Source organism: Cricetulus griseus, chromosome 3 (genome assembly GCF_003668045.3).
Source record: "Cricetulus griseus strain 17A/GY chromosome 3, alternate assembly CriGri-PICRH-1.0, whole genome shotgun sequence".
In the NCBI taxonomy this organism is placed as follows: Eukaryota; Metazoa; Chordata; class Mammalia; order Rodentia; family Cricetidae; genus Cricetulus; species Cricetulus griseus.
The window spans coordinates 237,262,501-237,279,968 of record NC_048596.1 but is presented as its reverse complement, the minus strand read 5'-3'; the positions used below and the strand labels follow the sequence as shown (position 1 = coordinate 237,279,968).

At 37.5% G+C, this 17,468-nt stretch overlaps 1 protein-coding gene across 4 annotated transcripts in view; it reads right to left on the bottom strand.

Moving 5' to 3' along the window:
* The window catches only part of Arid4b (AT-rich interaction domain 4B), a 128,557-nt gene that overhangs the window by 42,723 nt on the left and 68,366 nt on the right, over positions 1–17,468 (bottom strand). For all 4 annotated transcript variants that reach the window (XR_003484125.2, XM_027409410.2, XM_027409412.2 and 1 more), the window contains exons 8-12: positions 13,091–13,229; positions 9,431–9,510; positions 6,548–6,624; positions 5,136–5,290; positions 2,237–2,309 (exon numbers count right to left, since the gene is read on the bottom strand). Coding sequence is in view for 3 of the 4 variants with exons in the window: in XM_027409410.2 (XP_027265211.1) it covers positions 2,237–2,309; positions 5,136–5,290; positions 6,548–6,624; positions 9,431–9,510; positions 13,091–13,229 (524 nt within the window). In the remaining variant the exon portion in view is untranslated. The remainder of the gene's footprint in view (positions 1–2,236; positions 2,310–5,135; positions 5,291–6,547; positions 6,625–9,430; positions 9,511–13,090; positions 13,230–17,468) is intronic.

The following is a 17,468-nucleotide window of genomic DNA, read 5'->3' as shown; positions in this document are numbered from 1 at the left end:
AAGAAGTACTGAAATACACATAGGGCAGCTGTCAATCAGTTATTTTATGAGGCTTTCTCTTTATGTTTTACTCATTAACACTCCAAATGATTCTCTAGTAAAGCTATACTGTTGTTTCATTCAACAGAGGAAATCTCCTTGTTTCATTCAACAGAGGAAATCGCAAGGAGACACTAAGTAAAACTATCAAGATGTTAAAAAGTGGTAGAGGAAGAGGACAGAGCCAGGCTGCAACACATCCTTTCCCAAACCCAAGTGGGTGAGTGGATTAGCAAATCATTATCATTTTTCTCTAATTAGGCTTTACTCATTTTCTTATATAGCACACAAAACTATAAGAATAAAAAAATATTCTGGGCGTTTAATCCCAGCACTTGGAAGGCAGAGGCAGGTGGATCTCTGTGAGTTTGAGGCCAGCCTGGTCTCCAGAGCTAGTGTCAGGATAGGCTCCAAAGCTACACAGAGAAACCGTGTCTCGAAAAACAAAACAAAACAAAGAGAATAAAAAAATACCCATGCCTTAACAGCCATTACTATTCGTGAGTACAGAAAGACACCCAGAATCAGGTCTAGGTGAACACAGTAACTTTTAAAAGGGTAGCATACATCCTCTGCCCTGCTTAATTTAGTACATGTATTCCTGCATGCCTGTGTGAGAGAGAGACCAGGGACTGACCATGTTTTTGGACATGTTACGCAAGAGTTCTGCCAGAGATTTTTATTTTAAGTGAATGGGTGTTTTTAAGTGTATGTATATCTTCATGGAAGCCAATAGACCTGTTCCCATGGACCTGGAACAACAGTTACCACATCGGTGCAAATCCTCTGGAAAAGCAGTCACTATTGCTGCCCACTGAGACATCTCTACAGCCCTCCTTTTTTCTTTTCAAATGTGTTCATGTTTCTGTACATGTACATGTACATGTATGTGGAGGCCAGAAGTATTTTTGTTTCTGCAGGGTCTCTCACTGATTTCACCTATTTGGTTAAACTAGTAGGCCTGTTTCTCCCTTCCCAGAACCAGGATTCCATGTACATACCACCATACCTGGCCTTTTTTTTTTAATAAAATATTGGTAATAGGGATTGAACTCATATATTCATACTTACAGGGCAAACACTTTATCAACTAAGCTACCCCTCGGCTTTATGAGACCAGATCTCACAGAGTTGCCTAGGATGGCTTGAATCCTTTTTGGCTCAGCCTCCTGAGCAGCTGAAATTACAGGTTTACAGCACCTACCAAATTTTAGTCCTTGTCCCCTTTGGAGAGTGTGGTTTAAGGAAAGGTTTCATGTATCCCAGGCTAGCTTCAAATTTGCTATGTAGCTGAGGATAATCTTGAACTTCTAAATCCTGCCTCCACTGGAGAGTACTAGGATTGATAATAAGCATTTGCCACCACACTCAGTTTACATGGCTTCACCGAATGCCAGACAAGTGCTGTTACCAACAAAACCACCTAAGCCACCTACCAGACGTATTTTTTACATTTCTTTTGCAAAACTAAACAAATTCAGAAAGCTGCCACACTCAGCTGGAGACTTTGTCATCAGTTTTGGTTTTTTTGCTTTGTTTTTGTTTTTTTGTTTTTTTTTCTTTTTCAGATTTCTTTTTTATGTTAGAGTGAGCTTTTAAAGACAGGCTCTCACTACTGTATAGTCCAGACTGGCCTCAAGCTCACAATCTTCCTGCACTAACAAGAACCATCACATCCAACCTACATTTCTTTCTCTATTTCTGGATCTCTACTTAGTTAAATTCTCTTGGTCTATGAGGCTGGGTCTTAGGAATTAGTCAATGCCCAAACAAGTGTGATCTTTTGTTTTCTATCTTACACACGGTTAAGAATGACACACTTACCCCCATCTTCCACGTATTTACACAGTAAGAGTGATGAACTCAGCTCCATCTTTCATGAACTTATACATTAAGAGTCAAACAGTCACCTATCTACTACGAACTTACACAATAATAGTGACACACTCAGCTGTGCGGTGGTGGCACACACCTTTAATCCTAGCACTAGGGAGGCAGAGGTAGGCAGATTTCTGTGAGTTCGGGGCCACCCTGATTTACAAAGAGAGTTCCAGGACAGCCACACAGAGAAACACTGTGAGAGAGAGAGAGAGAGAGAGAGAGAGAGAGAGAGAGAGAGAGAGAGAGAGAGAGAGAGAGAGAGAAAGCAACCACACTCATGAACTATGAACTTACACAGTAAGAGTGGCACACTCACCTCTGTCTTCCATGAATTTATAAAGCTGCTGAAGAAAGTTTTCCCTTTCCTCTGGAAATGGTTCTATTTCTTCCTAATTTTAACCACAGAAGAAAAGATATTGTTTTCCTCAATTCAGAATTTTATTAATGAAATTATTTCTTGCCAACAGCAAAATCTAATACTCATTTAAATATTTCAAAGGCAGTTCACAATTTTTTTATTACTAAGCTGTTCAAAACCAACTAAGTATAGACATTTTGCACCGTATAGACGAATACATCATAAAAGGTATCCTAGAAGAATACATCCTAAAAGATATCAACAGTGCTCTAATTGTCAAAATTTGTGTAAGACTGATAAAACTGTTGAACTCTGTACTGCTATCAGAAATCTATTCTTTAAATCAGGGTTACTGGCTCAAGAACACCTACTCTCACTTCTATTAAAATTGGGCTACAGTTTAATATCAAAGCTGATTCCATTATTGTTCCTTAAGGAACTCAGTAAGCAAAGGTCCCATTTGTTCTAAGTATCCTTCATTATAGGCAGCCCCACTGTATAGTACTTCAAGCTTACATAATCAGTGAAGTGGGGAACAAACTTGATCTACAATACCTGAAGATTCAGACTTAGGGAAATCTTCAAGTAATAAAATAGTTCCCCGAATTATCAATTACAAGGGAGGGACTAGCTTCTTGCTGCTGTGGCCAAGGGCTGTGGCAGTAGGGAGCTGGTCCTGAAGCAACCTGCAAGGAGCAGGGTAGTAGGTAAGATTTAGGAACTCACCAATTCATTGACTTTCATCCATTCAACAACCAAAAAGCACCTTTAAGTGTAGGCACTATGCTAGGTGCTCAGTCAAATGAAAGAATAAGATTGGAGCCTGCTGTGACAGAATATGGTCAGGAGTAACTGCAGAGAAAATGACTCAGCACACATGAGCAAGCTGTGCAGTTACTCTAACTGGAAGCAAAGTTCTAAGAGTCATAGGAGATCCAACTAGTATGCTAAATAAAGCTAAACATATTTTTTAATTTGGAAAAAAAAAAACACATGCCCACTGCCACTGTTCTAGTGAATCTTCCCCTTTGTTTTAAGAACAACTTTTTTGGAGCAAAGGACAATAAATTTTAAAAAGGAACAAAACATTCATATCAATAAACCATTTGGTTGGTACTTAGAATAAATGGAAACTATTAACTTGCTTGTGATAAACCCTATTTCTCAACTTAAACAGCCCACATATCAGGTTTTGGTAAAGCAGTCAAATACAAATATAGAAAAAAAATTAAGACATTATCTTAAATATTACTATGGTAAAATAGTTGACTTTAGCCACATCAATTTTGTTTCTATTCCATAAACATCTAATCTAAGTTTGTATTTAACTTAAAATGTTTGACTAATGATCAGATTTGCTTCCATCAGCACCCCTGAACCAAGATTTGTTTTTATAAAAATACTTGTAAAACACAAATGTAAGCAACAAAATGTTTGATAACTAATATTTATTGACCATCTGTTATAGGCTATACACTATGATAAATGCTGAGAATATAAGAACACTAATAAGACAGCGAACCTCTCTTTGAGGAGATTAGAAACAAAATTATTAAGAGAGAAAAAAAATAGGCAATAAACCTAAATAACAGTGGGGGGGGACACACAGAGAGATGCATATAAGCACATATAAAAATACATGGGGAAAAGTACACAAAAAAGTTGTACTTCAGAGAATGGAGAGATGAAGTTTCCTAATATGAGAGATATTATGATTCTGGAGTTCTGGAAACTAATCAGAAGTTTTTCAGGCAGTCCCCACTACCACTACTACCACACATGTTTGGAGAATGGGGAAAAGATAGAGGGAGAAGCAAAAGTGCTACTATGTGAAAGATGAGGAGCAACAAAGTATATAAGGTGACAATGCTACAGCTCAGAGTTCACAGGGAAAGGGCACAGGGACAAAGAGGAGAAAGGGGCAGAGGGTGGACCATCATGAAAGCTTTACACTTGGAGCTTGACTTTTAAACTGAAGAAAAAAGAAAAAAAAACCTACTCAGAGATTCTAAACACATGACTAATCATTTTGACTTCTGTTTATAAAATAATGAAGGAAGAAGCCAGGGCCTCCAGCATGCTAGGCAAGCACCCAGACAATACCTCAACCTCAATTCTCGTTTTAATATTTAAAATAAAGAGCAGACCTAGGCCAGACTGAAATAGAAAAGCTTCTATGCTATCCTTTGTCGCTGCACTCTCTAAAACATAACTTCCAAAAAACTCCTATTTCATTAACTACTTCACTTAAATAACAGAATCCCCAAACTGAAAACATTACATATTCACCAGCAATTACTGTGATTTTCCAAATAGAAAACACAGTTCACTTCATGGTCAAAACAGTAGTTGTTATTACCTGCACATCACTTACTCGGTAACTTTCTATGTTAGAATACCTGTTACCTACAGACCTGAAATCACAATAAAATCTAAAACTGTAACCCCATGGCCCAAATTAATGCATAAGGAAACCCATGTGTATGAAATAAAAATCCTTTCCATTCTGTGAATCTAAAAGATGCTGACCTTCACTTTGTTTTTTAAAGGTGGTTGGACAGGATTCTGGGCACTTTCCTAGTGTTTCAATAATTATGAAGATGTACATAATTATGAGTGTATATCATGAGGTGGTAACTATGGGCATGAAAATGCAAACCATATTAAGGACTACTTGGCATTTAAGCAACCCGAATCACCTTAAGATGAGAGTATGAAACTACTCTGAACCTCCAAGTCTACGTTTCTGTTTTCAGGAAAGAAGCAAACAACTTGAGAATAAGACAAAATTTTATGATGAAAAGATTCCTAATAGTAAAACTTAACATTTTTAAAGGCATCAACAGTTTATATTTACCTCTTCTTCACTGCTATTATCTTCTTTTTCTTTTTCATCATCTTCCTCCTCTTCTTCTTCCTCAGCTTCACTACTGGAGCTATCTTCTTTCAACTCAGTCTTCCAGTTAGCAGGAATAGTTCTACTTTTGTGAAATTCAAGGGCCTGATCAAAAGCTAGAAATAGATCATAATGTTAGCAAACTGGACAGATTAAAACAATTGAATTATCTAAAATATTAAGCATGAAAACAGTTGAACTATCTAAAAAATATTAACTATGATAAAAGCTGTAGTACCAGCACTGACATTTGTCAAGTGTGTGCGAGATTCCTAGCTCTGTACTAACAGCTGTTAGATGAAGCCACTCACTTCATCCTTTTGATCTTATACCCAGGAGATCCACATTATAGCTAGTAAAGCCCACTGCTACCACTGGAAGTGTTCTTAGATACAAACAAATACAAGAAGAAGCATTTTTTTTCTTTTAAACAGAAATTAAGCTTATGTACTAAAAACAATTTTAAATTTATTCAATAATTACTAAAGAATAACTTATCAAATACAAAAAGATTACCCAGAAATGTTCTCTGCAACTCTAACCAAACAAAACTTGAAATTCTGTTAATAAGAAATTTAAACTAAAACTAGCTAAAAACAATTAATCTCCTTTTATACATGGTATTAACTATAAATAAAAACTTGTTATGATTTTAAGGCAGTCTACCAACCCAATAAGGAAAAGTGAAAACAACAATTTACAATGGTAAAAACAAAAAACAAAAGCAATAATGGCATTGTATCTTCTCAGTCAGATATAACTTCAGATATAACTATTAGAGCCTTTTGCCTAGGAATATATATTAGCAGAGTTAGCAAATCAAAATTACCCAGATTCTAATTTTGCCATGCATGTAAACAAATAGTAAATTCACTAAGTAAAATTCACATTATTGAAATAGCTAATAATATTTTTAACTGCTGTTCCAGATAATCACCTTAATTAGAACTTCTACAAAAAAAGATATCTAACAAGATCACAAGTTTTCAGAATACAAATCTACTGAAAATATGTTAAAAAAATAAAATAATTTAAAATCGAGAAAAATCATTTATACCAGGTGGTGGTGCTGCTTGCCCTTAATTTCAGCACTAGGGAGGCAGAGCCAAGTGGATCTCTGTGAGTTTGAGGTCAGCCTGGTCTACAGAACTACAGAACAAGGTTCCAGGACAGCCAAGACTGTCACACAGGAAAACCCTGTGTGTGTGTGTTGGGGGAGGGGGGGTATTTATAATTAAACAGGTTACAGAGTGAGTTCCAGGATAGCTAGGGCTGTTACACAGAAAAATCCTGGGGGAGGGGAGGTAGTTTATAAAAAAAAAAGTTAAACAGGTTTTAAATTACTAATAATCTTTCCAAGATTATTCTCTTACCTTGTTTTAATACAGCATCAGGCTTCGGTGCACTGTCACTAGTAATTTCATGGACATCTTTTCTTGGAACTGAAGTACTGCATTATTCAATTATAAATAAGAGAAAATGAGATATTAAGACAGCAGTCAACAAATCACAGACAAATAACAACAACAACAAAAAAATGAGAACACTAATATGAGTAATAAAAACAAGCGCACTTGGGGCTGTAAAGTTCCAAATCACACACTGTCTATGAAAGGACCCTGCCTTAAGATTTGTTTCAATTATATCTGGATTCAAATTCCAGAACCAGGAAAAGAGAGAAATGGTATCAAACAGTCCTCTGCCTAGAAACAAATGCTTAACCTCCACAGCAATGTAATAATGAAAATAAGCAACACACAAATTGAATAAAGAAGAAATCAACAGTGAAACTTGCCATTATCTTGGGATAATAATGAGATTAGTTTAAGGCAGGAAGAAAATATGCCTGCTAATAAGTCAAACTTCTCTATTTTATTATTTGTTCTGGGGGTGTTTCAACAGTGTTTTCAAGAACTATTTTAGGATTACAAATTAACTTCTATAATGTAAACAGGGTTCTTATGGAATGCCTCAACCCAAAGAAGAGTTATGCAAACAACTGGAACAGGTTAAATATTCTCTAATTTAAATCAATAAAAATTTGGTTTCTACCCCCCCCCAAAAAAAAAATCAAATGATATTCCAAATACAATTTTCAGCGCTCCATCTCTTTAAAGCCTTTTGTTTTGTTTGGTGGCTAGAAAGATGGCTCAGGGGTTAATAGCTCTGGCTGTTCTTCAAAGAGACCAGAATTTGATCCCTAGTACCCATAAGAAGGCTCCATACTGTTTGTAACTCCAGTTCCAGGGCATATGACCACCTCTTCTAGCCTCCAAGGGCACCAGAAACACAAAATCAATCGTACACAAACATACATGCAGACAAAACATCCATACACATAAAATTAAATTGCAAAAAAAATTAAATCTTTTATTTTAAAATTTTCAGGCACATACAAAAGTTGTTAAGAATTGTGCAAATAAGTCTCAAACACACCTCAATCACAATACACCATTTCATTTGCATTTCTATATACCTCCTTCCCACATCCATAAAATATATACTCCATCTTCCATTATGAATCTTTTTTTTTAAAACATATGCCACCCAAGACAGGATTTCTCTGTGTAACATTCGTGGCTGTCCTGGAACTTGCTTTGTAAACCAGGCTAGCCTTGAACTCACTGAGATTCACCTGCCTCCGTCTCCCGTGAGCTGGGATTAAAGGAGTGTACCCACCACTGCCCAGCTCATTATGAGTTTTTAAAACACTTTAATGAAATTATAATATTAAATATATAAACATGAGCATCTTTTCTAGTTTCAGTCAGGTTTAACTGACAAATAAAACTGTACATATTTAAAGCATACAATGTGATAATTTGACACAGACATAAGAAATGATTGTCACAATTCAATTAATTAACACATCTATTACACAGTTACCTTTTTAGCGAATGGAGTGGGGAGTGAGAAATACCAAGTACATAAGATGGTGTCAAGAACTACAACTGTCACATTATATGTAAGACTCTGAAGTATGAAACTGCAATCTTATGCCTTTCAACTACCACCTCCCTATCCTTCTACTCCCAAAAGTAATTTATTTCTTAATATGAAACAGGTACTCAAATTTAGTGATGAAATTTAATCTGATTATCTCAATTTTGTTAAACTTCTTTTCAAAAATTATTTTCAAGTTTACTTTTCATAATTTGAAAACCTAAACACTAACCCTCAAGAGGTGGTGAACTAAAGGTCCTGACACTACTAAGATTCAGTAGAAAATAATTTGACTTCAGCTGGGCATGGCAGCATGAATCTGTAGTCCTGGCTGTAGGAGGCTGAAAAGACATGATACTGAGCCCATGAGAGAGACAACAGGCCCAGAAGAGGAGGTAGGGAAAGAGGAGAGGAAACACACAGTTTCTATATCTATTTAATAAGCAAAACTGAAAATTCGGTAAAAAAAAAAAAGGGGGGGGAGAGAAAGGAGGGAGGGAGAAAGAAAGGAATGAGGGAGGAGGGAGGGAGGGAGGGAGGGAGGAGGGAAGAATGCATTTTTTAAAAATCCATTAAAATCCTGAGATCACTGTAGATGTCATGCATTAACCAATAGACCAGTGGTTCTTAGCCTTCCTAATGCCATCATGACCTTTAATATATTTCCTCAAGTTGTAGTGACCCCAATCATAAAATTATTCCATTGCTACTTCATAACTGTAATTTTTCTACTGTTGTGAATCATAATGTAAATATCTGTATTTTCTGACGGTCTTAGGCAACCCCTCATTTGACCCCGAAGGGGGCAGAGATTGAGAGACAATGCAATAGATCTTATTTAGAAATAAGGAGTAATAAATGATCAACAACAAACCCTAGAACCACTGATATGGCCCAGCAGCTACAGATACTTGGTGTCAAACCTAACAGCCTGAACTGAGTCTCCTTAACCCACATAGGAGGAGAGAAACAACAACTACAAGATGTCTTCTGACCTCTACATGTACACTATGATACTAACGCACTCCCATCCATAAGTAAATAACACCAAATTAGTAGCTTGTTAGATCCATTAAATATCAAATCTGCCTAAGATGACTAAGATACTGCCAAGAGTCCACATCAGCAAACCTAATGAGTAAAGAAAGATACCATAAGACTTCCAGAGAGTGTAAAAGCCATTCTCTTTGAAAAGTCTTCTTCAAAAATTAAAGGCAGTCAAAAGAAATAACTGAACTCATCATTTAACAACCTGATTTGGAAAACCTGGCTTATATGGATCGATTTTTAAAAATCAGATGAACAATACTTACAATTTGCCATCTTTGAAAGATCGAACAAGAATATTATCTTTTTTCACAGCAATCTCATCACTACAGTCAGGACAAACCACCTTTAAAAGAAAGTGTAGAACTATCATGAGTGAAAATACATTTACAGTTATTTTCATGCTTGCTATCAAATGTTTCTAAAGGTATAGAGCAGCACTATGTGGCTAAAACAGGGACAAGGGCTCAGAGTTCCCAGAGTCTCACATACCACATGTTAAACCTTCAATAAAAACTAAAAGCTTACAGGATGGTTTAACACAAAAGAATGTTGTAAAAGATTCATCCTACAGCTGGGCACAGGGACACACACCTTTAATAATAGCACCAGGAAGCAGAGGCAGGCAGGTCTCTGGGTTCCAGGCCAGAGCTTCCCATGAATTTAATCCTGAGAACCCATGTGGGTTTGGATAGAACTAACTCCAACAAGCTGTCTTCTGACCTATACATGCACATTGTAGGTAGGGCCGTGGCATATCCCCATGAATAAGTGCAATTTAAAAATTAAAATAAATAATAAATTATTAGGCCACTGAGGTGGTTCAGTGAGTAGATTCCTGCTGTCAAGCCTGACAATCTGGGTTAAATTACCCAAGACTACCACTAGAGGAGAGAACTAATTTCCAGAAGTTGTTCTCTGACCTCCACAGGCATTCGTGCACATGTGCTCGAACACACACCAAAATTAAATAAATATGTAAAAAAAAAAAAGTTTCAATATGAAGACAATGGCCACATAAGGGCAAGAGAGGAAAGCTACAGGTACTGCAATTAACTAGGTGAGTAGTGGCTTGCATGCCAAGTAACAGCAACAGAAAATTAAAGGGATGAAAAGCACCAAAAGTAGAAAGGTGAGACAGAGGGAAACTTGGTTTTGCTTTTTGCAAATGACATGTAAAAGAAAAGCCACTGAAGGGGCCAAGAAGAAGAGAGAAAATAAAGAGTTTGGAGCTCAAGCTTCAAGATAACTAACTGGGAAACATACAAGGCTTGTGGTACTCAGCCAAGTTAATAAAATGTGGGAACCAACATCATAATAAGCCAAGTGTGATGGCATACACCAGTACTTAAAACACTTCAGGAGGCAGGAGCAGGAATATCAGGAATTCAAGGTTACCCTAAATACACATCAAGTTTGAGGCCAGCCTTGGCTAAGACCTGTCTCAAATAAAAAAAAGCAAACAAAAAGTATTAGGATTCTGAAACTTGAAGCCCATGAGCCTTAGTTTCCCATGAGCTATAGATTTTGCAAATGCACATACAGCTGTTCATCACATATGTTATTCCCTGGTACCAACTGAAGGGATAGAGAGAAGATGAGATAACCCTAAGGAAAACAGTCACATTTTATAAACTTTGAATTACAACACTATAATTAGTTAGGAGAACATAATGAAGACTGAAAAGGAAGGACCAAGAAATTACCAAACTTGAAACTTCCTTACTTTAAAAAAGAAATGTATACTTATTTCCTAGTTTCAGCTTCAGATTAAATGAGGCTACTTATCTTGTTTGAAACAAGGAACCAGAAAAGGATTTATAAAAACACACTTTCACTGGGCATTGTGGCTCATCCTAGTGATTCCAGCACATGGGAGGCTAAGGCAGGAAGTTCTCTAGTTCAAGAACTGCCTAACTACATTAAAAAAAAAAAAAAGTTATCTCAAGAAGTTACAAAATGTAGGCTGGAGAGAAGCCTCAGTTAAGAATACTTCATGCTCTTTCAGCAGGCCCAAGTTTCATTCCCAGTACCCATGTCAGATGGTTCACAATCACTTGTATCCAATGTCTTCTAACCTCTTGGGTACCATCATATGCATGGTATATAGTCAAACAGAAACAGACACATTTAAATTTAATTAAACTTAATAAAAAGAAAACTTACAAAAATTCTTGGGCTGGAAAATGGGTAAGATTTGTATTTGTCATGCAAGCATTAGGACATGAATTAGGATACACATCCAGGAATAGCCAGGGGTGGGGAGGTGGGAGGTGGGGGTGCACAACTTTAATCCCAGCACTTGGGAGACAGAGGCAGGCAGATCTCTGTGAGATCAAGGCCAGCCTGGTCTACAAAGAGAGTTCCATGACAGTCAAAGCCAGAACGAGGCAGCAGTGGGGGAGTCCTTAATTCAGCTAATCAAAGTTAGAAACTCACAGTTTCTGTGCACATGTGGCTAAGTTTTTTCATAGAAGTACATTTTATTTAATACTACTCTTTAAAACAATTATTTACTTGGGATAAGCAGAAGACTGCAGGATGTGTAGATCAAAGGACAACTTGCAAGAATCAGTTCTTTCCTTCGACTGTGAGTTTCAGGTCTTGTACTCAGGTCATCAGGGCTGGTGGTAAGCTAAACCTTTACCAGCTGAGCAATGTCTGGCCCAGTAATAAGAAAACTAGTGTCAATTCACAAAATGTCTGCCCTTCTTTTGCATTTTATACGTTATAGTGGACTTAGGAGTTGCAAAAGTTTACATCATGAATTTTCTACCCCAAACACCCAGCTTCTTCATTATGAAAACCACTTCTCTTAGACATCACCAAGACTTCTTTATGTCGAAACAATTGGGGAAGTAATCTTTGTTCACTTAATGATGCTAGACACTCTCTATTTTTTACCTAAAAAAAAAAAACCATTAGTTGGAAAAGCCACTACTTCCCTTCTGAAAAAAAAAAAAAAAAAAAAAAAAAAAAAAAAAAAAACTAAACTGGGGGCTAGAGAAATGGCTCAGAGGTTAAGAGCACTGACTGCTCTTCCAGGGTTCCTGAGTTCAATTCCCAGCAACCACATGGTGGCTCACAACCATCTACAATTCAATCTGGTGCCCTCTTCTGGAGTGTAGGCAGAACAGTGTATATATAATAAATAAATAAATCTTAAAAAAAAGAAACTAAACTGGGGCCAGGCATTGGCAGCACATGCCTTTAATCCCAGTAGTCAGGAGGCAGAGGCAGGTGGATCTCTGTGAGTTCGAAGCCAGCCTGGTCTACAGAGCAAGTGCCAGGATACGCTCCAAAGCTACACGGAGAAACCCTGTCTCAAAACAACAACAACAAGAAAACCTAAACTGTTTGTAGCTATGCATGGGTGATAAACACCTGTAAGCATGTGGAAGGTGAAGGTGAGAGAATCAAGAATTTAAAGCTAACCTAATTATTTAGACAACTGAAGGTCAAATTGGACTACATAAAACCCTGTCTTTAAACAGGAAGGAAGTGAGTGGCTCAACAGGAAGATGGCTTGGTAGTTAAGAGCATTTGTTGCTCGTGCACAGGACCCAGGTTCACTTTCTAGCACCCACTTAGCAGCTCACACCTGTTTATAATTCCAAATTCAAGGGATTCAGCACACTCTTCTGGCCTCCAAAGGTATATAAACAAAAGCAAATATTCAAACACATAAAATAAAAATAAACATTATGTATCTTATTTTTATAAGTGCTGTATCTGAATACAGTGCCGGCATGCTAGAAGAGGTCATCAGATCCCACTATACATGGTTGTGAACCACTACGTAGGTGCTGGGAATTAAACTCAGTACCTCCAGAAGAGGAGCCAGTGCTCTTAACTGCAGAGCCATCTCTCCAGCCACCCCTAAATACATATTTAAAAACATACGTTTTTCATACTCAAATACTCACCAGTGCGGGAAACCACAATGTTTTCTTCTTATCCAAACTAACATAATCCACACAAACAACTTTGCCTAGTAGCTCATCGGTCTGTTTCCGATCATCCTCATCATCGTCACTGGATGAGGAGGAAGATTCCTCCTCTGGTCTAGAGAGAGAGAGAAAAAATAAGACATTCTCATTTATCTTCATGAAGATAAATAAGCCAATAGTTAGCAGGCTATTTCAGAACTTTGCCATATTCCCCAAAAGCTGAAAATTAACTCTTTTAGATTTTAAACCATTCTCTAAATCTCCAAACAGTAACAGCAAGCTTATCTTCAAATGAAAGTACATCATATCCCCCATAATCTTTTGGGTTTACTATTTTGAAAACTAAGGGAGAAGGAATGCAAAGGCAGAGTAGTGCCCACCTATAATTCCAACAGTCAGAAGAACAAGGCAGGGAGATCTCAAGTTTGAGGCTAGTCTAAGTTATATAGAAATACATGTCCCAAAAGATAAAACAAAGATTAATGGAAAGAGTCAGAACAGAACAACCAGTCCTCAAATCCTCAAAAAAGCTGAAGGCCCATACTAAACATCTCAATATTATAGTACAAGATATGAGATCCCAGGGTCAAATTGTAAACATTAAAAGAGAGAGTCTTCTGGCATTCACAATTCTGAGAAAACTTAAAAAAGAAGAAAGCAGGGATTGGAGAGATAGCTCAGGGGTTAAGAACACTGGTTAAGCCAGGCTTGGAGGTGCATGCCTTTAATCCCAGCACTGGGCAGGCAGAGGCAGGTGGATCTCTGTGAGTTCGAGGCCAGCATGGTCTACAGAGCCAGTGCCAGGACAGTCTCCAAAGCAATACAGAGAAACCCTGTCTCGGAAAAACAAAAAAACAAAAAACACCGGTTATTCTTCCAGAGGAAAAGGTTAGATTCTCAAAACTCATGTAGTGGCTGAAAAGCCTCTCTAACTGCAGTTCCATAGGAACCAATGCCCTCTTCTGGCGTGCGTGCGTGCGTGCGTGCGTGCGTGCGTGCTGCACAAACATACATGCAGGCAAAACACCCACACACATAAAATAAAATCCAAAACAAAAGGCAGATTTGGTTTTTAACTGGAAGTTACAGTGAAACAGGGCAAGAAGAAAATCTAGTTAAGAGACTACCACAGTAATCATTAACAGCAAATAAACCCAGCTGAGCATGCACAGAATATGCACATGATTCTTTTGTGTTGATGTAAAATGCCTTACAAAAACTCAGAATACTGCACTGGGCTACTAAATTAGGAAGACATCAACTATCAAAAAAGTAGTATCTGGAATCAGGTACTAGGTACTGTACTTGACACTAGAAAAAAAGTCAAACATAATTTTACAAAAAACGAGAAAATGACAAAGAAAACAAAGACACTTTATATTGAGTACCATGACAAGAAAATCCACAATTAATATTGAAAAAAGATTTCTAACATCTAACACCTCAAATCCAAGTCTAGTTTTAACAATCTATTATTATTTCAGACAAGTCTGGAGGAATTTCATACTTCATGTGTTGCAGACTTTAAAAAGATTAATTTTTGACCGGCACTGGTGGCAAACGACTTTAGTCCCAGCACATGGGAGGCAGAGGCAGAGGCCTCTGTGAGTTTGAGGCCAGCCTGATCTACTAGAGCTAGTTCCAGGACAGCCTCCAAACCTATACAGGGAAACCCTGTCTTGAAAAACCAAAAAAATAAAAAAAATAAAAAGATTAATTTTAGTAGAAAATTAATAATGCATAGGTTCTTAAAGACTGAACCACTGGATATATGGGCATAAGCAATCATAAAAGGGATTTTTTCTAATTTTTACCAAAAATGAAACTGTTAACATGAATCAGACATAGATGACTTGCCTTCGTATGTTCAAGAGCCCTAGATTCAATCCCCACCACATTTAGTATTAAAAAAAAAAAAAAGAAGAAGAAAAAAAAAAGGAGGAAAACATTCATTTTCCAAATAATTGTTAGCACTGTCCCAGGGTAAAACTTATAAATAGCCTTTGTTAGGGGAAACAAACAGACAAACAAAAAAAATCACTGCAAATTTTGTTCAGCTTTATTCCTCTTCTAAGGGGAAATGACAATGGAAACTTGTCCTCCTGTTCCACCTTTTTTTTTCTGGGTTTCTCTGTGTAGCTTTGGAGCCTATCCTGGCACTCGCTCTGGAGACCAGGCTGGCCTCGAACTCACAGAGGTCCACCTGCCTCTGCCTCCCGAGTGCTGGCCTATTCCACCTTTAACGAGTTTTAAAAATAAAAACAGTAACAAAGCTAGAGGAGAAAAGCACATGGAAACTAGTCTATAATTCTAAATATTGTATTTTTTTAGGCAGAATAAAACACAAGCTCTGTCCAAAATAGGAACACAGTAAGGATAAATCTAAGTTCAGTTACACAGTAAGAACAATAACTTATCTTACATAATTAACAAGGTAGAAGTTGGTCATTAAAAAAATTATTGTATTAGCTATAGGAAAGCTGTAAATTAAGTGGAAGGTGTCAAAAACAATTTCAGAATAAATGCGGGAAGATTAGCTGCTATGTGGATTTATAGTTGCTGAAAGAAAAACAAAGGATCTGCAATAATACAGAAACAATGAAGTCCTGGGAAACCTAAGGAAATATAACCTTACATTTCTACAAAAAGACATTGCTTATTTTGGTTGTTTGTAAAAAGGTCTTATTATGTATCCCAGGCTGGTTGCAAATTTGTCATCTACCTGCTTCAGCCTCCCAAGTAGAGGATTACAGATAAACGACACACCATGCTGGGCTAAAAGCACATTTGAAATGACCATTGTTCAAACCGTAATGAAGACACTTTTCAATAAAGTAATTGAAAAGGAAATGAAGGTCACAAGGATGTCCTTGGATCTAGGTCCAAGACTTTTTTGTACAAACAAGAAACAAGACAACAAACTCTGAGGAAATGTAGGTGAAGAGATGAGAATTTCAAGCTGTGATATTTGTTTACAATGCTCATTAGCCAAGGTGCAAAACACCAAGCAAGAACACTGTCAGAACCCTCAGCAGTAAGACCAACCAACCATGAAAGTGAGAGGTGACCATCAGCTAAGTAAAACCAGTAACAAACAGTTTTCAAACACCCATTGTGTCTAACACAATCTCAAACCCCATCTCTCACTGCATGCTAGGATTCTTAACATGTTTGCTAGTTATTAAGAAACAGTACCTACATAACATCATTCTTATGTTCAGTGTAGAACTGTGACAGGAACTGACGTAACTGGGCAGAGAGAGGAAGTGATAAGGCAGGAGCCGACAGAAGCTCACTCTGTATTCAGCTGGGAAGCAAAATAAGTGAGGTGGCTGTGGTTTTGCTCCTTCATCTCTCTGATTTCTCAGCATTTTCTCCTATATCTGACTCCAGGCTTTTGTTATTATAATCTATTAGAACTCGTGTTACATACTGGCACCCAACTTAAAAGGCATGAATTCACCAAAAAAAAAAAAAAAAAGCTACTTGTAGCCACTGGCATAGGCAGGAGTTGCCAGAGTCACCTGCACACCCATTTAGGTTTTTTTTCCCCCCCAAACCTCTGAGCAAGTTTGAGATTTACCTGTTGAAGCTTCTCTAAAAGCCTCCAGCTGCCACCCAAACCCCAGAAGCACCTGGGCTCCAAAAACCACAGGACTTCCCCGTGCTAGCCTGGCTGGCTCTGCCTTCAGGCAGCTCCCACCACACGTGCTTCTTCCACACAATCCTGTGTGCCTTTTTCAGACAGCCAGCACCACCCACTCACAAACACCCACAAACACCCCGTGGGTTTTAGGATTTCCCTAGACCTCCTCTCCTCAGGCTGCCACTCTCAGCTCATGGCTACACCTAGCAGCTGCACCTGTCCTCCTCCAGGCTGTACACCACCTGTGTTCTCCAATCAGACATGCTATGCAACTTTAAGCTCCACCATCTTCCTTGGCAGATTTGGTGAGACAATTGGGAATTCTTAAAGAGGGAATTAGTTAAAAAAAAAAAAAAAGGTTTTTTTCCCCCACATTAAAAAAATGGAAAACTATTACAATGGCAGGATTTAGGTCCCTGTATAATATGCTAGATGGTTTGAAAATTGAACAATTACATGGAGGATAATTTTATCATTTTTATCACTAAAAATGTTGGCTAATGTGAGTGCTAAGATACAAGTTTTAGAAAATCGTAATAAAACAGATCATAAAGATATGCAGACCCAGAGAGCAATTTAATGGAGAACCAATTTCAGTGTTATATTATAAGGTTAGACAGGAACAGCCTAAGGTTTTCAAACAACCAATTTTAATTATTCAGGAACTGCCAAATGACAGATATCCCCAAGACTGTGCAAGGCTTAAAT